This window comes from Pipistrellus hanaki (genome assembly GCF_964339955.1).
Source record: "Pipistrellus hanaki genome assembly, chromosome: 3".
Taxonomy (NCBI): Eukaryota; Metazoa; Chordata; class Mammalia; order Chiroptera; family Vespertilionidae; genus Pipistrellus; species Pipistrellus hanaki.
Genome location: NC_140505.1, coordinates 178659870 through 178681091, shown reverse-complemented (window position 1 = coordinate 178681091; position 21222 = coordinate 178659870). Strand labels below are relative to the sequence as shown.

The following is a 21222-nucleotide window of genomic DNA, read 5'->3' as shown; positions in this document are numbered from 1 at the left end:
AAAAAAAAAAAAGCTCAGATGCTACTAGTACTTGGCAGAATCCTCTGCAAAATTAGGTAGATTTAAACTGTTTCATCTTTCAAAGAGTTTGCAAACTTGTCTTAGAAAGTCGTCATAAAGAATAAGCAAAAAAAGAGAACATGCAGATGCCACTGAACTGTTGAATCATGAATACGAGGTAGCACTGTCTACAGAAAGTGCTCCAAATGGTGGTGCCGATGGGGTTCGTTTTTATTTCTCCTTGACCACTGTTAGCGACGGGCTTTAGCAAGGCCTTGAGATAGGAGGGAAGAAAGAATCGGGAGCTGTTAGAACTCTCTGGTGTGGAGGATCCCATGTGGATACAGTCGTCTCATTCTCAGAAAGGCTGTTTTCTAAAGAGCAGAGGCCTGGAGTCCGGCTGAGCTGTTTCAGGAGGGAGCTCTCTTTGCCGGAGCATTCCCAGGCCCAGGCCCGCAGCTGGCTGTGATGTCAGGGTTCGGAGGCTCCCAGCAGGCCTGCCTTTCAAGTGTGACAGCCCTCTGCGAGGGAGAGCTCACAGTGGCCTGGCGAGGTGGTGACTTGTGCTGAGCACTCCACCCAGTGAGCTGTGCTCACTGCAAGCACATCAATTCCTGCTTCCCAGGGGGGTGGCTTAGCCTGAGAACACCGAAGCAGAGTCTGCTCTGTAAGCAAACGAGAGCTATGGCTCAGACTCCTGTAGCAAACTTTACCGGTCAGTTAGAACCTCACCTTAGTGTTTAATACCTCTAGGCCAGTGGTCGGCAAACTCATTAGTCAACAGAGCCAAATATCAGCAGTACAACGATTGAAATTTCTTTTGGGAGCCAAGTTTTTTAAACTTAAGCTTCTTCTAACGCCACTTCTTCAAAATAGACTTGCCCAGGCCCGTGGTATTTTGTGGAAGAGCCACACTCAAAGGGCCAAAGAGCCGCATGTGCCTGGCGAGCCGCAGTTTGCCAACCACTGCTCTAGGCCAACATCATTTACTGCTTTAAGAGGGTATTTATTTGCCAAAGAAGTGTAACTGAGCTCTCTAACCATTCAGAAGTGTTCGTCGCGATTTCTTGGTGAAATAAGACAGTTTCAGTAAAATAGTGGATATCATTTTCTTCAATAGATTTCTCTTTCTTTTAGCTTAATGGTCTCCATACGGAGCTGGCTAAACAGTTGGCAGACACTATGGTTCTACCCATTGTACAATTTCGGGAAAAGGATCTCACAGGTAAAGTAACTGAATTCAGTGCCCGTTACCTTTAAAATGTTAGTCCATTTAACAATAATTCATACTGCATTAATTTCTTTAAATGCGTGGATTACTGAGAAACGCCCTATCTTGTTGAGTAGTTCAATTTAACTGACTAGCATTGAATCCCCGCTGTGTTCTTGGCTCAGCTAAAGGAGGTCACAGGCTAATAAGACAGACTTGGAGTCGGACAATGGTAACATCATGTGATGAGGGCAGCGGGACAGAGACGTTGAAGGAATAGCAAGAGGAACGGAAAGACGTCATTGCCTTTCGGTGCTGGGGGGCCAGGGGAGGCCTCCTGGAGAAGGTGATCTCCTGGCTGGGCTTTCCGAGGTGAATCAGTGTGCACCGAGGATATACACAGAGATAGCAAGGCTTGTATGGCCACCCGGAGCATTTGCAAAGGCACACTGTTCTCAGGGTGTAAGGTGGGGGAGGCTTGGATATCATTTTTAACCATTTGTACGCCACAAGCATCTATAGACGCAAGCCGGGGACCTTTTTTAATTAAATTCAAAATATCATGGCAGTTAGCTGGTTCAAAGAAATGTTCTGGAAAGAAAGTAATCATCCCCTAAGACCTGGGTTGTCTTTTGGCTTCTTTTTTGGGAGGCAAACCTGGAATTGAGAGTGTCTGCCCACAGCTTTGGTGACAGTGGCCTCATGACTGCAGGAGAGCTAAACATGTAGATTAGAGTGTTTACCCAGGATGGTGATTTAAATTTTTTTTTTTTTTTTTTTTTTTGTCTAAACCGGTTTGGCTTAATGGCTAGAGCGTCGGCCTGCGGACTGAAAGGTCCCAGGTTTGATTCCGGTCAAGGGCTTGTACCCTGGTTGCGGGCACATCCCCAGTAGGGGGTGTGCAAGAGGCAGCTGATCAATGATTCTCTCTCATTGATGTTTCTAACTCTCTCTCTTCCTCTCTATAAAAAAATCAATAAAATATATATATAAATAAATAAATATTTTTTTAAGGAGAGTATCAATGAAAAAAAGTTAAAGTATCCTTTTCTGATGATACCAGGACAAATTTGAAGTGTTGGTGCAGGTCACACTTGAGTTAGCATTGAAACCAATTTAGAATCTGGCACCCCCTTTCTTTCTCTCCACCCCCCCCCCCCCCCGCCACTCCCCACTTCCCACTTCCCCCCTTCATCCCCACCCCAGATGGTGGTGTTTCATTTTGCTGCCTTACTCGTTTGCTCACCAGTACAAGTATGGAATCTGGATGAGGGCAGCACAAGAAATGTTAAGAAAGCTATTTAAATTGTTAAGAAAAAACATCACAGCTCTGCTCCAACAGGAAGAAAAAAGGAGAGAGAAGGGAAATGCAGGAAGAGAAAGTACTCTGATATCAGGAGAGTAAGAAATAATATGAAGAGAAGTTAAAAAGCTGGAGGCAGTTTTGAATTGAAAAGCAATCTAGATAATGTGAAAATGCTTGGCTTTGACAAAGTAGAAATGGAGAGTGTTAAAACTGAAAAGGATCACTTTTTTTTAGGTGTCTGTGTTTTTTCTTTTAGGTATTGAGTTTTTAAGTGTTTCACTTTGGACTCCCATTGCTCTCATGATATTTGGGGGGTTTGTCTTGGACTTTGTTTAGCATCTTTGTATGTGAAGGGGTAGCGCCCACGTGGGGTAATAGTTGTTGGTGTTGGCTTGCCGAAAGTCCAATACACGGGATTGCTTCAGATCTTTTTCATGAAAACAAGCACCCATGTTCTTTTGTCGGGTTTTAGATGGCAGTGACAGGCAATCTCCAGGGTTTGGTATAGTCAGGGCATTGTGAAGAGAGAGGTCTGAGAACACGTGGGGCTGAAGAGGTGGAGCTTACACACACACTCCAGGTCTCTGATAGTCCCTGTCACCATGCCCTCCACCTGGTCTCCGAGGTCCCTCTCCTTCATAGACCTTCAAAGGCTGCCTGGAGGGAGCTGCTCCCTGCTCCGTGGGCAGTCAGGGTCCCTGGGTGTGGGTGCAGCTGAAGCCACAGGCTCCAGTGAGACCGGGAGTCCCAGCCGGGCCAGGGCCCCGTGAGGGCCGAGGGCCTGAGGTGCTGGCAGGGCCTTCCCGTCCACGTGGACACCTTTCTTTCCTGGGCGAGCACACAGCTCTGGACCGGCTTGTATTGTTTGTCTTGGCTCTAAGACGTCTCTTTTCTCTTGCGCAGAAGTCAGCACTTTGAAGGATCTCTTCGGACTCGCCAGCACTGGTAGGCGCCCCCTCCCTTCCTGTGTGTGGGTTTAGCGAGTCTGTGGGCAGAGATGCTGAATGAATGTTCTTGCCTTTCAACCCGCCTGGGTGCTAACGTGTCTCTTTACTCTTAGAGCACGATCTCTCCATGGCAAAATATAGCAGGCTTCCTAAGAAAAAGGAGAATGAAAAGGTAAGAACGCCCACCGTACATGTTTTCACCTCTTTTGCGTAGCTCCTTTTGTGTCTTCCCATTGTGAGTTTGTGGCATTGAAGGTGTCTTGGTGAATTTCTTCTCTCTTTTCCCATACATAGATTTTTAAAACATATTTTATTGATTTTTTTTACAGAGAGGAAGAGAGAGGGATAGAGAGTTAGAAACATCGATGAGAGAGAGACATCGATCAGCTGCCTCCAAAACACTCCCTACTGGGGATGTGCCCGCAACCAAGGCACATGCCCTTGATGGGAATCGAACCTGGGACCTTTCAGTCCACAGGCCGACGCCCTATCCACTGAGCCAAACCGGTTTCGGCTAGATTTTTAAATTTTTTATTCTAAATCTCCTAAAGTAGATTTTTCACTTCCCAGTTCTAGCTTTGAAAATTAGTTTTCATACACCAACTTGGGACCTTCATAAAATTAGTCACACTATGATTTTAACGTAAGCTGTGCACCTCACATGATTGACTCATAGACACTCAGGCACTTGCTGGCTCTGATTCTTTAACTCACTCCCATAGGTAATACGGGATGTTTTCAGGCACCTGAAATGAAACGTATCTTTCCTTTCTGTCACATGATTTCCTTAGAGGATCTCACAGGTGGCCAGAATGTGTGTGGCCCTCAGCGCACTGGCCATGTTGTTTTCCTAATGGGAGTGGCGCTGGGAGTGCTCCCAGGAGAGGGACTGGCTCCACCCAGGGCAGCCTCACAGCACGGACATGCTGTCACCCTGGATATTTGAAAACATGAGGTGGAACCTTATCTGTGTTTCGTTCTCTTGGTTACAAAAATGGTTCTCATGTAGAAATGAGCCTGGTTTGGAGTTGCGTGCTCCTACGGAATTGCCACGTCCATTAGCCAAAGTGACGTTCTCCTTTCACCTCAACAGGTGAAGACGGAGGTGGTGAAGGAGGTGGCAGCTGCCCGGCGGAAACAGCACCTCTCGTCCCTTCAGTACTACTGCGCCCTCAACGCGCTGCAGTACCGGAAGCGCATGGCCATGATGGAGCCCATGCTGGGCTTCGCCCACGGACAGGTAGGCAGGACCTACGCCAGCTGCGGAGGGCAGCGCGGCCTTCTGCTGGGGGAGCACAGGGGGCACACAAGCAGCGTCAGAGGAGGAAACACATGCACAGCCTCCCAGAAGCTCTCAGAAGCTCGGCACCTGGAGAGCTTGCGGTGGGCTGGACCGTCAGCGGGGCCTGGGCTGCACACGCAGGAGATGATGGCCTTGGTCCCTTCCTCCTGTGGGCAGGCGCCGGCACGGCCTTTGTCTCTGATCCAAATGACAGCAGGTGGGGCCCGATTGTCTGAGAAGCAGCTTCCTGTGCGGGCTGCGGAGCCAGGCTCACAGCTGGGACTCCCACAGGCCCCCCTGCTCAGTGTGGTACAGTCACCTCGGTGGGGCTGTTCTCGTGACATGTGGCTAAGGCAAATGCCAGCACTGGGCACGTAGGACCTGGGAAACGTTGCCAATGAAATCACAGCGGAGTATTTGTGTGCAGGGAGGTTCCGGGTTCAGGGTGCGGCCTTGGCTGTGGCTCCAGCCTGGCAGGGACAGGAGTGGTGGGACTGTGAGGCAAGTGCACCAGCCTCGCCCGCCATCCCTGCCCTGCGGTCGCCCCACTTTAGTTGACTCCAGACTCACTCCGGCTTGTGAGAAACGCATCTGGAAACCTCCTCTGATCTAGGAACAGACAGGGATGTGAGGAAGCAAAATGTTGAGAAGGAAAAGTCAGCAACTTAAAAACCGTACATGTGAGCACCTATTATTTTCATAATACATTTAAAAAATATATATTGTATTTTTTATGTTAATCCTCACCCAAGGATATTTTTTCATTGATTTTTAGAGAGAGTGGGAGGGAGGGGAAGAGAGAGAAAGACATCAATGTGAGACACATCAATTGGTTGCCTCCTGCATGCATCCTGACGAGGGCCGGGATCAAGCCAGCAATCAAGGTCTGTGCCCTTGACCAGAATTAAACCTGGGACTCTTCAGCCCATGGGCCCACGCCTCTATCCACTGAGCCAAACTGGTCAGGGTTAAAAATACAAACATGTTTAAAAAGCACATCACTTTCATTCAGGGAAAGGAGGAATCAGAGAAGATTTTTAAACATCCAAATTCAGTTGTCTGTCATCTTAATATGGTTATTACCATGCTGAATAATGCAGACCCTAAAGTCAGCTTATGCCCTTAGTGGTAATATTTAATAGGACAGTGTAATCTTTCTGTATCATCTGAGTAAGCTGGGCTAACCCAAAAACTAGCGCTGCCCCGCTGTGGGCTGAGGCTCAGCAGATCCTTGGGTTGGGCCAGCTTCCTCACCATGGCACTTGTGCCCGCATGTGAGCCTTCTCTGTTTCCCCCTCTCCTGCCATTAAACATTGCACCTCTGCCTGGTGGATATCCTACTTGTTAGAGAATGCCGGGTCCCCTCCGCTCTCTACTCACACCTGGGCACGAAGGCAGGGAAGTCATCCCCCTGGGCTGACAGTCTGGCCTCTGGAGCAGAAACCCCCGCCCATGAGAGGCCCGGGGCCAGGGAGTATCTGGAACTTAGTCTCAGGAAGTGCCCGGCTGCAGGCCTGGGCCAGCCTGGGAGCCTGGGCAGAGGAGGGCCCCTACAGGAGCTAAAGGATGGGTTTTCTCCAGTTGCTTTCACTCTTCACGGCCGAGAAGTACACCACGTCCCCCAGCCCGGACCTTTGTAGCGAATGCTGCTGGCTGTGGGGGTGAGTGGAGGGGGGCAGAGGGGCTGTGGGCACAGCAGCACGAGTGCAGCCCATGCCTGGGAAGGCAGAACGGAGCACACTGTTGTTGGGGGCTGAGGATGGCACATTTCACTTTTCATCTTTTCATATGAAAAGTATCTGGATTTTGAGACACAAGACCAAATAGCCCCTCACCCTGCCGACTTTTTAATCCTGGTGAAATTGTAGTTCTTACTCTCAGTCCTGGTTGTTGTCTGAAGCAGCCCTTTAAATCAGTGTGCGTTGAGCATCACTTGGTTGGCTGCTGGTGCTTTGACCATTGTACTTCCCACTGCTCACGACGGCTGTGAACTTTGCTCTTTGGATGACTTTCCTCTGAATCAGACTTCTCGCCACCACCCACCACGGTGGAGGCTGTTTGACTCCATTTCTGCCTTCCCTGGCCCTCATCAAACAGGTTTTCAATTAAGTCATGACTAGGCCTCCCTCCTGCAGACGAATAGAGGCGTTGTCAGCCTGTCCAGGTTTATGAGGGCACACACATGAACTCTAACATAGTATTTACAGGGTGAGCAGTATGTGACGTGGCTGTGGAAGCCAATATCTCATCCCTACCTTCCGCCCATTCATCAGGTTTTTGAGGGAATACGGAGCCCTGCCCTGGGAGCTGAGAGCTAGTGGAGGGGCTCAGACACGGGCGGGTGTGTGGAATTCAGGGAGGGGAAGGTGCGGGACAGCCAGCATGAAGTTGTGCCCTTAGAAATGCATAATGCTCCTTCAGCGGACTCTGATATTTAACATTTCAAGGATTCAGAACGCTCATCTCTGTATGACTCAAAGATCATGGGCCAGAACCTCCCCCTGCTTGGATTACTTTGCATTGGGTAATCCGATCATCAGCTGTCCTGTGCTGTAAGGACCAAGGACAGGTGTGTACGCACTTCCCCAGGTCTCAGGGCCGTACCGGAGGCTTCTGCTGGCCTCCTTGAGGTGAGAGGTCAGTGCTGTGCCCACCGCCCAGGCAGGGGCTGCTTCCAGATCAGACAACCGGCTCTGTAACCGGAGAGGACGCCCATGTCCAAGCTGAGTGTTTTCTCTCTTTCATGACGGAGGTTTGCAGCCATTACTTCTCTGCAGTCAGAGGTGCAAAATGGAGTGGCTTATACCATATTCAGGTTTTTAAAGGCCCAGCCTTAGAAAGGGGCAGAAGCTCGAGCTTTCCGGGCGGGATGGTGCGGATGTCAGTCAGGCACAGAGGAAGTCCCTTTAGGGCTGGTCAGGGGACCCCAACCTTCTGGGAAGCGAATACCTAGGAATCACAGAAGTAAAGAATTCCTTCTGTGGGTTCCCAAAAAGCCAGCAACAGCAGTTTCATTTTCAAACTGGGGCCTCAGGCCTTCCCTGGGCAGAGAGAGCGCCCACCATAGGCACGGGGAGCACCATGCAGTGCCAGGACCGCCTGCTTCCTGTACACACACGTCCCCCTTCAGCTGATGCCAGGGTTGGAAGAGCCTTCAGCCCAGCTTTCCCTCTGGAATTTCAGCCATGTCACCGTGCAGCCTGTGTTCAGAGCTGCCCGTGGCTCCGGGAGGGGGTCAGTCAGACGGCGACCCTCGCCTCTCAGACCCTCCTGCTGCGTGTCTGTCTCTTGTTGGTGCTGTGCATGTCATTGGGCACACACCGATGTAGCCCCTACAAAGGTGAAGATGACCTAATCCTTGTCCTAGAAACCCACTGTCTAGAATTCACACAGAAAAAAGGCTGACGATATTGAAATGAATTATCGTAGTAATTACTGACACACCTGGTACATGCCAAGTGTTTAACTTATATGGTTCCTGAGCTTTACAGACTTTCCACAGACCAGCCGGTGTCACCATCCCCTTTCTGCACACGCACCCGGAGGCCTGGGGGTAACTCTGAGCTGGTGGAGTGGGGCTCAGGGAACTGCTGCCAGTGCTGCGGGCGAGGAGCCGGCCAGCCGGGGTCAGCCGCCCCGCCGTCAGTCCCAGTCCATGAACTCAGCCGTCCACTTCCTGAACGATGTTCAGAATATCGTAATTTTATCTTTCAGATAAACTTCTTTAAGAAGGGAGCAGCGATGTTTTCACAAAGTATGGACAACTTCTTATCCTCCGTGTCGGACATGGTTCAGAGGTAATGCTGCACTCCAGGGGGTCTTGGTGCTTTGCTTTCTGCCAGATCAGCCTCTCCGGTGAGGGGAGAGGGGGGTTTGCTGGCTGCAGAGGGTCCCCTGCAGCTGCTGTCCACTCCCTGAACTCCCAGGAACAGAGCCTTCTTAGCTGCCGACGTTTGTGAGCAGTGTGGTTAAAAGTAATGATCTCTGCATTTCCCAGTTTATGTGGAGCCCAGATTGTAAATCAATAAAAGATTAAAGGATCCACAGGGGAACTTTTCTATCAAGTCAGAGTTCTTCGGATCTTCTGTAACAATCAAATTTCACGTGTTAGGAGCCTCTGTTTGTGTAGACTTGCTGTGGAAAGAGTGCTTGTTCTCTTCCTGGAGAGCTAACGGTTTAGCAGCCAGAAGTGCTGCAATTTCTCAGGAACTCCTGGTCATCACACTAATGTCTGATAAACAGTAAGCCTTTTTGAAGTAATTTAACAACCTGGAGTTCAGTCTCACAGTTGCTTATTTTTTTTAAAAATGCATCATCTCTCCAGACCACCCTGCCGCCCTTAATGCTGCTGTGGCCACTCTGACTCCCTTTGCCCCCTCTTGTCAGCGTCCGTGACGGTGGGCTCAGCGGAGGCTCCGGGCACCCCCGGCACCGGGCTTATTCCATTGAGGACTTTCCGTGATTTCTGGGGATAGAAACATGTCTGTCTGTGGGTGCACATGAGTATTTCTCTGGGGAGAAAATTCTTACCTTTCATTGGGTCCTCAGTTTTATCACCCACAGAAGCGTAAGAAACTAGGTGTTTTGTAAAGCTTTGACCCCCTCCCACCTGCCTCCTCTTGTACTGCTCCATTCTCCTAGCGTGGCAGTGACAAGCAGGTGTAGCTAATGAGGTCTGTCCTCCAGCTGGCCCGGCCCGAGGCCACCAGCCTCGGACTCCTGTCATTTCATCCCAATGTCAGAGTAGCCAGCCCTCACCTGCGTGGCAGCTTGCATCCAGCTGCGTTACATGGTGCAGACGGCGGGCATGGGCTCCCCTACAGCGGAGTATGCGTGTGCAAGCCCAGACTCACTGTCCTGCAGACCCTTTGAGAGAAGATCCCGAGGAACTCACTCTGTGAAACAAGAGGTGGCTGGTCCCAAGGTCCCCTCTGAGTTAACGTCTGCAATTCTGTCTCACCTCCTCTAACACGGCGAAGTGGAACACGCCTCCAAAGTTCACTTTCTCGGGTGGATGGGCCCTGTTGGCAGAGTGTGTTCAGGCCTTTACAGCCCGGCCGTCACCACCGGGGGCAGCAGGCGTGTGGCTGGCAATCTCAAAAGGTGCCCTGGCATCGGTACCACTCCTGGTCATTCCCCCTCTCCAGCAGCCATCTCCCGGCTCTTGCCTAAGCCAAAGGGAGCAGGATTGACTGCTGTCCTCGCCTTTCTGGCCCTTTCACAGGCCGCCTGCAGGTGTCGCCCCTCAGAACGGGCTCATTGAAGCTTTTCTCCTGAAGTTTGTATCAGCCGTTCCGAGCATGACACCTCTGTCTGCAGAGGAACTGTGTAGCTGGGTTCAGGCGTTGTCCTGTGGGACCCCTGTGTTCTGTTTTAAAACAGCGGTCATGTGAACACAGAACAGTGCATCCTGGAGTCATTTAACAACCTGGGGTGTCTAAGCTCCAGCTTCCAGGCCAGAGAGGTGGAGAGCTGCGGCTCCGCCATCTGCTGCCCAGCGGTGCGGGGCGGGCCAGTGCTGAGTGACCGGACGGACACCTCCTGTCTTAAGCATTCAGGTGGAACTGGAAGCCGAAGCAGAGAAGATGAGGGTGTCCCAGCAAGAGCTCCTTTCTGTGGACGAATCTGTTTACACGCCTGACTTCGATGTGGCTGCACCACAGATCAACAGGAACCTCATCCAGAAGGCCGGCTACCTGAACCTTAGGAGGTGAGGATGCTGTGGCCCGCCCCGCGGAGTGGCTGAAGAGCCGAGTGTCCTGTCAGAGCGTGGGGTGGAGAGATTGGGGGGAACTCCCACTGCGGCACCCCTCCTGCCGGGGTCCTCGGCATAGTCGTATGAGTAAGAACCCAGCTTGTGGACTCCAGACACCACAGGCCATCCCTGTTCCTGGTCGTCATGGCCATCGGGGGGTTGTCTCACCCATAAAACAACTGATAAGTGCACCTACATCATAAAGTAGCTGCAAGGGTTCAATGAGATATTTCTTAGCAGGCAGCAAGCACTCAAATGTTAGCTATGACTCTCATTGGACATTAACTAAGTAAGTATTGGGGCAGGAACCTCACACACAGTCACTGCCCCGTAAGTACTGAGTCCGGCCGTGTATTTGATCTCCCCTAGTCAGAGGGTCTGTGCAGAGGAACTGTCTTCTTACTGGGAAGAAAGGTGTGGAGGCTTCTTGGTCACAGGCCAAGGGATAGAAACCTCCACAAGGTCCTGGTGTTCTTTGCCAGGACCCGGATTTTCCTCTTGTAAACGGCCCACACACCGAGAATAACATCCGGTTGGGACAAAACTGAATCTGGTAAAAGCCCCCGAGTTTCTGATACCAGAGGTGACCCTGGTGACCAAGCAGCTATCGAGCAGTGCAGCTCCATGTCTTAGAGAAGTGACCTTCCAGGGTTCGGTTCCTAATGGTGACGACTAATCCTGTCCATCTGGCTGAGGGGCAGGTGCCGCCCACTTCCTGGTGTTGGCCCTGGGACTGGCCCCCGTGTGAGCTGGCCCATAACCTCCCAGATCGTCCAAGCTCAGCTGCACATCTCCGCTGCTCTTTGCGCTTGAATTCTTTCCAAGCAGTTTTGCTTTAAAGGAACCCATTGTTTATAAAATGTCACTGATCCCCACGAAGGGCAGCAGAACTTTGAGGTGCCGCTCACGCTTCCTAACACTGACGGGCTGTCACACAATCCCGCAGTAAGACGGGGCTGGTCACCACCTCCTGGGAGCGGCTGTACTTCTTCACCCAAGGCGGGAACCTCATGTGCCAGCCCAGGGGGGCCGTGGCCGGCGGCCTGATCCAGGACCTGGACAACTGCTCCGTGATGGCGGTGGACTGTGAGGACCGGCGCTACTGCTTCCAGATCACCACCCCCAACGGGAAATCGTACGTCCCGTGGGTTCGTGGTTTCACGTGGGTGGAGAGCCAGCGCGGTGACCCCGCCCTGGCCCAGGGCCTCCCGGCTCACTCCTCTGGGAGCGGCTGTCCTGGGCAGCGTGGCCTCTGGGAGGCGGGTTTGCATTCTTGAAGCACATGACCCACATGGGACCCACCTGCCTCACATAGGAGTGCCCGTGAGGATGTCTGTGCTTAGATAAGAGGCGATAAAGGTGGCAGTTTGTGGGCACAGGCTCTCTCCTCACAGAAGGCTGTGGCTACCCTCACCGCTCATAGACAAGCACGTGTGTGTGTGTGTGTGTGTGTGTGTGTGCGCGCGTGTGTACTGGTGCGGGGCAGGGAAGAGGAGAGTCAGGAGCTGTTTCCAACTGAAACATGTGAACGGGACGTTCAGCTGCGGGAGGGTCACTCAGCATGCTGTCCCCATACATCACGGGCCCTGAGGTCCTCCTTTCCCGATGGCAGCCTGTAGTCCCCGGTAGATCCCACCCCAGTGGGCGCCCCTCACTTAGAGCGGGGCCCCGGGTTCCCTGCCTGGGGGAGAGGGTGGCCCCTCCTTGTCAGAGCCGCCGGCTGGCATTGGCTGCTGGGGTTGCGAGTTGAGACTTTATCCAAACTCTGGCATGGGGAGGGTGGGCAGTGCTGACGAGCTCCCCTCCCAGCCTGGCAGAGCACTGTCCTTCCTCCCGGAGTGACAAAGTGCGGGAAATGAGCTGGGAGTGAAGATGCCGGGTTCTAGTCGTGCTCCTAAACAGTCACTTAGTCCTCTGGGCCTCGGTTTCTCAGACATGAAATGGGGATGAGATCCCTGTTCCCCGTCTCCCATGGATGAGATGGGGACAAAGGAACCAGATGTGGAGCCTTCAGAGTTACACCCCCACAGAGGCTGTGCAGTACTTGTCTACTCCCAGCCCTCCTTACGCAGTCTTTTCCGTTCTTGGGGAGCAGCGGAGTGGCGCTATTCCTCCTCTGGTGGGGCTGGGAGGGGTGGCTGGGAAAGGGGCCAGAGGAGGGTCCGCACTGTCGGGATCCCAGGCTTGGGCCAGTGGGTCTGAGCCCAGCCTGCTCTGTTTATAGACGAGAAAGTGAGGGCCCAGGGAAGGGAAGTGTGCGTTTGTCCGGAGGACAGAGCCAGACCCAGAACCCCCTTCTCTCCTTCCCATTTTGCTGCCTTCCCGCCCTTTCCCCTCGGGCCTCAGTTCTGTGGGATAATGGTCAGTCACTGCATCTGGGAAGCACTTACTTGGATGCACTTTATTTCAGGGGGATCATCCTCCAGGCAGAAAGCAGAAAGGAGAATGAAGAGGTAAAGATTCTGTTTGTTTCACCTCCTTCTCAGTGTAGTGGGGGACTCGGGATTCAGCGGGTTTTTTAATGTCCTCCACAGTGGATCTGTGCCATAAACAACATCTCCAGGCAGATCTACCTGACGGACAACCCCGAGGTAATCAGCAGCCGCTTCCCCCGCACCTCACCCTTTCTCCAGCCTGAAGGTGAGCGTCTGCCTCCTGGGACTGAGCCTGTCTCCTGTGCATTTTAGGCCGTCGCCATCAAGCTGAATGAGACGGCTCTTCAAGCAGTGACTCCCATTACAGGCTTCAGGAAAAAACAAGAAAGCCCGTGCCCCAGGTAACGAACGGACAAAGGAAAGCGAGCTTTTGTGGAGCCAAATCAGGAACGTGACACAAGTTATTTCATCCTCACCAGCCCCGGGCGGGGTCCTGCAGAAGCAGTAGCTGGTCAGGAGGGTCCCGGGTGCTCAGCACAGGTGAGGGCAGAGCGGGGATCCAGACCTGCCTGCAGGTGTCCAGCCTCCCCCCGGACCAGCTGCTGCAGCCCGAGCGCACAGGACCACACGAGGGTGCTGCTGGTCGGGAGGGGCCCCGCATTTTCTAGCAGCATCAGCAAAGTTAAGGAGCCAGGACACAGGAGCAGAGCGGAAGGCTTTGAGAACAGGAGTGGCAGTCAGAACCAGGGTAGCTCAGGAGGCACACGGAGGCACAAGACTGTCCCTGCGACTAAGAACCACCGGAGTGCAGAGGGAGCGTGTCAGCCTGGCTGGAAAGGTCTAATGACTGGGAATTTGAGCTGGTGTTGGAAGTACGAGAGGATTGGGTGAGCAGGGTAATAGGGATGAGAGAGGAAGAGCATATGGTGTGCTGGTGTAGCTATAGCGGGGGGAGTGCATTAGGAGTGGAGGAGGAAGCTCTCAGGAGAAATGAGAGCCAGGTTGTGGCTGAATACTAGGCCAAGAATTATTAATCATCCCGTTAACATTTCCGATTACTACTATGTACCAAGTAATAAATATCATTTAGCTATATCCCTGCCCTAAAAAACTCTGTCTCCCAGGGAGACAGATACAAACAGGAAGCCAGTTGTACTGTGATAAGCAGGATAACAGTGCAGAATGCTCTGCAGCAGAGCTACCTATAGGTAGTGGGAGACCAAAGGATTCAACCAAGGAATGACTGTTTTCCAGAGAAGTACTTGTAGGACGCTGTGAAGGCCTGAAGTCTCCATCAGTATTCGCTGGGTTGTGAAGGCGTAAATTAAAAGGGATTTGTTTTTCCCTCCTCTCTGCTACTGTACTCCAGCCCGAACCTGGAAAACTCAGAGGTGAAAAATGACAACACTGTTCCCAAAGCAACCGTCAGCGTACCTGAAGCTGAAGAACTCATTGCGCCTGGAACACCCATTCAGTTCGATATTGTACTTCCCGCCACAGAATTCCTGGATCAGAACAGAGGGAGCAGGTATGTGCCGCGGGAGGCTTCCTGGGGAAAGGAACATAAAGTTGGCCCCTCCAGAGACTGTTGCCTTAGAGCTTGGTGCTAAGTGTCCTCTCGCTGACCTGTAGTGACCGTCTGACTCTGGCTCCCCCCAGGCGTACGAACCCTTTTGGTGAGACTGAGGATGACGCGTTTCCAGAGGCAGAAGGTACGTGGGACGTTTGGGGTGCTGACTCTCTCTGCACGACCGCCAGGGCCACCAAAGCAAGATGTGACATCATGTTCTGGAGAGCCAGGACTTGAAATATGTTCGTGTTCTCGGAGAACTCATTAGGACTTGGGTAAAACTGAGAAGCTGTTGTACCACTAGCCACATTCATTCCTTTTGCACTCCTGCGCTGAAAGGTGCCAAGACTAAGTTTGGTGTCACATTATTACAAAAACAAATTCAGAAGATAAAACGATTGCCTTAAAATGCAGCCTGGGTGAGGCATACACATGCTATTGTATTTCAGAAAACCAAAAACACAAACCACTCCTTGAAGTTTAAGATCACATGAATGTTATTGCTTTAAATTCGTATCTTGTTTGGTTTACATACTCAGTTGGGCTGACCACAGCCTCCTGCTCCACAGAGAGGACTCGAGTTCCCAGCCAAGGCAGCTGAGGAGCCAGAAGAGCTGGCAGGACCTCAGTGTGAGCCAGCAGCAGGACTGGAGCCTGAGAGCACCATCTGAATGAATGAAGTGCCACTGTTTACATGTAAAGGGAGGACTTGAGAATTGGCACTTAACCCTTTAGGGAAAAAAAAAAAAAAGTTGCCTCAAACCTCTCTCCACTTACGTCTAGCTGACTTCCAATGCAGTTCAGTTTGTGAACAAAAATATTCAAACTTGTAAAAACACTTCATATGGGAGTAACCATTTCAGTTATATTTTCCTAGGACATTTTTAACTCGTTATTTTCAGGGGCCAGGATACTAATGGGATATAATACTTTATTGGCAAAAAGACTTAAAATGGCGGGTAAATGAGTTATTCTGATAGAAAAAAAGAACTTTCAAACTGTCTTCATGGTTTCCAGTTACGTGCCATCATTCAGCTTTGTCAGGTGATACGCTGTCAGCAGGAAGCCAGTATTGGAAGTTCAGGGGCTCAAATAAGCAAACTTAGTTTGGGATCTCCATTCATTTGTGGAGCATATCACTGCCCTTCAGTCATAAATGAGTAAGAACCAACGTCAGGTCTTATTTTCTTCAAATAAGTTTTCTTTTGTAAGACAACTTAATCCATAGGCCAAAGGAAAGGATTTCTGTTGTCCAGTGGAAAAAGTCCTGTTTTCAGAGAAAAGATATGGTGCATATACTGCCACCTTGTGTACTCACCTAGGTTTGCGGGAGGCTGTTTATCTGGTCGCTGTTCTACTTTATCGATGGAGGAGAAGCAGGGCTTTTCTAGGCTAAGGAAGTAGCCCAAACAGACAAAGTGTAGACAACAGAAGACTCAGAGCCTCGGCAGTTTGCGTGGGGCCGTAACAGCAGAGGATTCAGAAGTTTGGGTGGGAAGCCCTCCACAGGAAGCAGACCAGTCCTGAGATACTGGGTGCCGGTCAGCAGGCAGGACCTGAGTGTGATCCTGAGCAGAAAATGCTCTCTTGCAGATTCTCTTTTGCAACAGATGTTCATAGTTCGGTTTTTGGGATCGATGGCAGTTAAAACAGACGGCACTACCGAAGTGATCTACGAGGCAATGAGACAAGTGCTGGCAGCACGGGCTATCCATAACATCTTCCGAATGACAGAATCCCACCTGATGGTCACCAGCCAGATGCTGAGGTACATGCGGCTTCCCTTCGACTTTCTCATAGCTTCCTCAGCCCCCTCTGGAGGCACGTTCCCCCACCTGCAGCTCCTAACCAGAGCATTTGACTGGATTAAGTTTACTAGTGTATTTCGATTTTGTAAGATGTATTGGATAGAAGCTGCTCCCTTCATGATAATCTGGGAATTTAGTAGTGCGTGAATCCCGTTGTTTATGAGATTGCCATCATGCTAGAGTTACTCTCTACATCTCTGAACTTGAAAATGGAAGGTTGATTATTTGTTTTTACCATCTCTGAGAGTACTATTTATAAATAACAACAGTGAATATAGGATATAGAATTGCCTGAGATAACTAACCCACCACAAGAAAATCTGATCAGTATTTGTTGGACTGAAAATAAAGAAGCCAAGTAATTTAATTACCTGGTTTGGGGGCTCAGGCAATAAGGTCTTTATGAACATGGCAAACGACGGTCAGGACATGGTTAAAACAGAGGCTTTAGAGCTGCACTGTCCAGTACGGCAGCTACAGGTAGCCAGTCTGAACTGAGATGAGTTGTCAATGTAAATATAGGATATAGCAAGTCTCTAAGATCTCGTCCTGCCCCCAAGAAAGAATATAAAATATCTCAATAATTAATATTTCAGATCTATTAAATAATATAAATGGGTGCCGGGAAAATTTATGTATGAGGTTTACGTCCTATTTCTATAGGACAGCAGCATTGCATTAGAGCCAGAATGTCGAGGCTTATTTCTGGCTTTAGCATTTACTAGTTGTGTGACCTTGGGCAAGTTATTTAATCCCTGTGCCTTAGTTTCTTCAGGTGTATCTACACCTCCTACTGTTGTCATGAGGAATAGATGTGAAACATTCACAACTGCAACTGGCATATAGAAACTGCTCAATAAACGTTAGCTTCAAAAAAGTGAATTAGGTCTTGGCAAAAATCAGGCCTTTTCCTTTGTTATAAACTTTGTAAGAATTGGGTTAAGAATAAGACTTATATTTGTTGACTTATAGCTATAACAACTTATAGCTTTTCTCCAAGTTTGTCCTGGATCTTTCATAGGCATTAGTTCATTGTTCTTATAATCTCCACCAAAAAATGAGAGCAAATATATATAAAAACACTGAGACCTATAGTGCATCAAAGAACACTATTAAGTAAAGAGACATCCCCACAAATTCTTCTAAGATCATCTAAGATTTGTGATATAATGTATCTGTTAAAATTTCAGGTTAATAGACCCTCAGACTCAAGTATCCAGAGCCAATGTAAGTACCCTCACCCTTGCCCATTTTAGTGACTACCTCGATTCATCCTTGTAACCACCTTAAACACAAATTAAATGACTGTCACTAAGAGTGCACTTTCTTATGACTTTTTCCATAGTGGATGATTTTGTCTGTTGTTTAGTTCCAGTTTGTTGTGTGATATCCAGTCTATTATTTTTTCCAGTTTGAGCTCACCAGTGTCACCCAGTTCGCTGCTCATCAAGAAAACAAGAGACTGGTTGGCTTTGTGGTCCGCTTGCCTGAATCCACAGGTGGAGAGTCTCTGAGCACTTACGTTTTTGAAAGCAACTCAGAAGGCGAAAAGGTCTTATTTTTTTCATCTTAAGATTCCATAAGATCTCAGTATGAAAGAAAGATGTTTAAAGGGCATTTGTTATACCACTGCCTGGATAGTGGACTATTCTGCAAGTCCCCATTGAGGAGTTTAGATAATACCTCCTAGGAAGGCCCCACTGAAACAAAACTGCCTGGAAGTAAAATTTCCCTGGGGAAAATATGTACTAACCAAAATAGATTGACCAGTTAAGAGCTTTAATGCTGAGCTATAATTATTTAGTAGAGCTGCCAGTAATTGTTAAAAGCAGCTCCTCTCAAAGCAGAAGTTACAATGGAGAAAATCTAGACTCAGCAAACCAAGGAAGCAGAAATCAAGAAAGTACACCTAAACTGTTCTCTTGTTTAGTAGAAAAACTTTGTGACTGCATTTGAATTAATCAAATTTAAGCAATCCTTTCAGCAAGTGTCTGTTTGCCACTGTGTGTGAGCATGCAGTGGCTAATGTGGTCAGACAAAGGGAACAGCATCCTGTTAGGACTTTCCAACGCTGGAGTAACTTCAGCTGCCACTGGCCGGATATGTTTTGTACACACAAACTGTCAACAGGAGACCAGGGACAGTAGACACTCATGTTGACATGAGTAGACAGTGACCTCATTGTACTTTTATAATCACATATTCCCCGCCCCCCTAAAATTCTTTATCTTTTTCCACCTTTGCTAAACACCACTTTTCTTGTCTTTTGTAGATATGTTATGCTATTAATTTGGGAAAAGAAATCAATGAGGTTCAAAAGGTAAGGTCCACTTTAGTGCTTGTTTAGCAGCTACTCGAAAGATACCTACCTATTACGTGTCAGGGTGTCTGCAAATGAGAAATGATGCTCGCTTGGCAGTGTGTATTTTATGTATTCTAACCACATTCTTAATCAGCTAGTTCCACATGCATTGGCAACACGTGGAGTTCTTAAAAGCATCACTTCTATAGTCTTGCTTTCCTTATTTATTGCTTGCTGCTGTTGCCTAGATTTCCTGTCTTTCAAAGTAAGATGACACAAGCTTAAGCATCTATCTTGTGCTCTTAAGCCTTGTTCCTTGGTCATCACAGGCCAGCAGCACTGACACACTTCAGAGACTTATTAGAAATGAATAATGATTCCGACCTCCCTGTCTTTCAGCAGCTTAGTCTCATTTCTTTAGAGCCCCGTTTATAACAAGAAAAACCCTGGAATTAGAGCAGGGAGCAAGACAGATCAGTTCCAGCATGGGGGTGGGGACGTGCGCTTCTATAGAGTTACTGTCCAGGAGAACTTTCTGCAATAATGGAAAATATGCAAATTGAATGTGGCTAGCATGACTGAGGAACTTGACTTGTAAATTTTATTTGAATTTAAATACTAACGTAGCTAGTGAATAGCGAATTGCTATGATTCTAGGCTACACGGAGGGCAGAAGGACCAAGGACTGAGACTGATGTACATGAAATGATAAGCACTGCAAGTTAGTATTTTATGGTCTAGACCTTTTCAGTAAAGGGCTAGATAGTAAACCTTTTGGGTTTACCATCTGTCTCAATGACCTCAACTCTGCTGTTCAACACAAACGCTGCCAGAGATTGTATGGGCATGACTGTATTCCCAAAAAATGTTTACAAAAACAAGCCCGATGGCCACAGTTTGCAAACTCTTCGTATAGATTAAAAGAGGGAAAAGACAGTTTAAAGACAAAACAAAGATATGTTGTGAGGGAAGTCCTCTTTGGACTCTTTCTGGGAAGATTATGACGACTTGGCTAGATGGTGATATTTTTGGCTGAGAGGAAAACCAAGGCCTACTAGATTCTAGGAATAATGCAGTTGAGTTTTTTTCAGAGAAGCAAGGAAACCCACCTGAAGGCATACATAGGAAAGTAAGGAGTAAGACTAGACTACATAACAAGCCACGCCAAAGGGGTGTTAAGTGCATTTTAAGTGTTTTCTTTTCTCCTTCTTAAACTCCCATAACTTCAGGATCCAGAAGCATTGGCTCAATTAATGCTGTCCATACCACTAACCAATGATGGAAAATATGTACTGTTAAACGATCAACCAGAGGACACTGATGGAAGTCCACGTGAAAATGCGGGCGCAGAATCTGAAGCATAACTTGCGCTTTTGGGGGAAGAGCACCCAAGGAGGAGAGCTACCTCCTTAAGGGTTTTCAACTTCTCTGATACACAGGCACACGAACTGGTTTCAGAACCCTGACAATCGCTTGTGGAATGGACTCTCGATGCCCTGGTACTGAGACTTGGGAGGGAAACAGTAAGAAATGGTTGACAACATTTCTACCCATCTGCAAATGTTATTTTAGGTGCTTTGTGGTAAGTCCTTTTCTTAGATTATTATTGAGCGCTCAGAATGGAAGTTATGAGAAAATGCATCGTTTGCTGTATCGGAATATCATCTTTTTTCAGTTTCCAGTATCCTTTTTTAAAAATGGCAAAAGCCTAGATTTATAATTAAACACTAAATATTTCCTATTAATATACTCTATTTTTGTATTTTACTTAATAAGCTTTAAGTGCCTGTCATTCTGAAAATTGTGTCTTTATAATCCAGCTTGTCTCCTAATTGGACCTAATAAGCATTAACCTGTGCAGTGAGGTGACGAGCCCTCTCTGAGGCTCGGGCACCAGCAGCAGTGCAGGTCTAGTTCAGGTCGCTGTCCCAGGCATCATGCAATAAAACCTAGCAGAGGAGTCCCACAAAAGATGTCCAGTTTTACAGTGGGTCCTTAATGAACCAGCATTCACCAGTTTACGGTCCTGTAGATGTTCCTGTTTTTAGTGGTGGATCACCATGAACAGCTCTGCCAGCTCCCGTTTCTTCTGAGCCAGACCCTCCTCAAGGAAGGGGCCAAGTAATTTTAAAACTCACTTGAAGAACAGTTGGTTTAAAGTTCCTATTTCCACTCTGGCACCCCAGCCCACTCCACCATTCCCTCCTACCCATGAAATAAGTATCATGATCTTGAATTGGTACAGTGTGTTTAATTATAACCAAGTTCAACAGAATGTTATTGTCTTTGTAATAAATTAACCTAGCAGTAAATGCTAGCAAATAAAGTCTATCATTCTGTTTCTTCTGCTTTTTGTGGTTATTTTCTGGAATATCCCTGGGAGAAAACTAGATTGGTTCTATAGCTAATTTGCAAAAACTAGGGGAGTATGAAATCACAGCAGAGAGGATGACTATCAAAAAATACCTCTATTCAACCTGAGTAGAGTAATGGAATCTCAATGCCAAGTTTTTAACAGGTGTTGCTTTTAAAATGATGGGTTAATAAAACAATTTTTGCAACCCCAAGGTAATGTTATACAGGATCTATCTGAGGAATTCACTTCTATAATGTGTACCGTCAGAGACACAGTGAGCTGGGCCAAGTCGGTATGAAATTTTACACTAA

General features: G+C 48.6%; 1 protein-coding gene across 2 annotated transcripts in view; it reads left to right on the top strand.

Annotated features, from left to right (window-relative positions):
• APPL2 (adaptor protein, phosphotyrosine interacting with PH domain and leucine zipper 2) overlaps positions 1 to 20894 on the top strand; it is a 38923-nt gene extending 18029 nt beyond the window's left edge. Inside the window, exons 5-21 of one of the 2 annotated variants that reach the window (XM_084880121.1) lie at positions 1138 to 1225; positions 3420 to 3461; positions 3577 to 3635; positions 4557 to 4703; positions 8460 to 8542; positions 10297 to 10455; positions 11447 to 11635; positions 12911 to 12953; positions 13035 to 13091; positions 13188 to 13276; positions 14245 to 14403; positions 14535 to 14587; positions 16039 to 16213; positions 17444 to 17480; positions 17665 to 17805; positions 18526 to 18573; positions 19995 to 20894. In XM_084880121.1, the coding sequence (XP_084736247.1) occupies positions 1138 to 1225; positions 3420 to 3461; positions 3577 to 3635; positions 4557 to 4703; positions 8460 to 8542; positions 10297 to 10455; positions 11447 to 11635; positions 12911 to 12953; positions 13035 to 13091; positions 13188 to 13276; positions 14245 to 14403; positions 14535 to 14587; positions 16039 to 16213; positions 17444 to 17480; positions 17665 to 17805; positions 18526 to 18573; positions 19995 to 20021 (1596 nt within the window). In that variant the 3' untranslated portion in view covers positions 20022 to 20894. Of the gene's footprint in view, positions 1 to 1137; positions 1226 to 3419; positions 3462 to 3576; positions 3636 to 4556; positions 4704 to 8459; positions 8543 to 10296; positions 10456 to 11446; positions 11636 to 12910; positions 12954 to 13034; positions 13092 to 13187; positions 13277 to 14244; positions 14404 to 14534; positions 14588 to 16038; positions 16214 to 17443; positions 17481 to 17664; positions 17806 to 18525; positions 18574 to 19784 lie in introns of both variants that reach the window. The other variant, XM_084880120.1, reaches the window with a different exon arrangement.
• Positions 20895 to 21222: the final 328 nt, after the last annotated feature.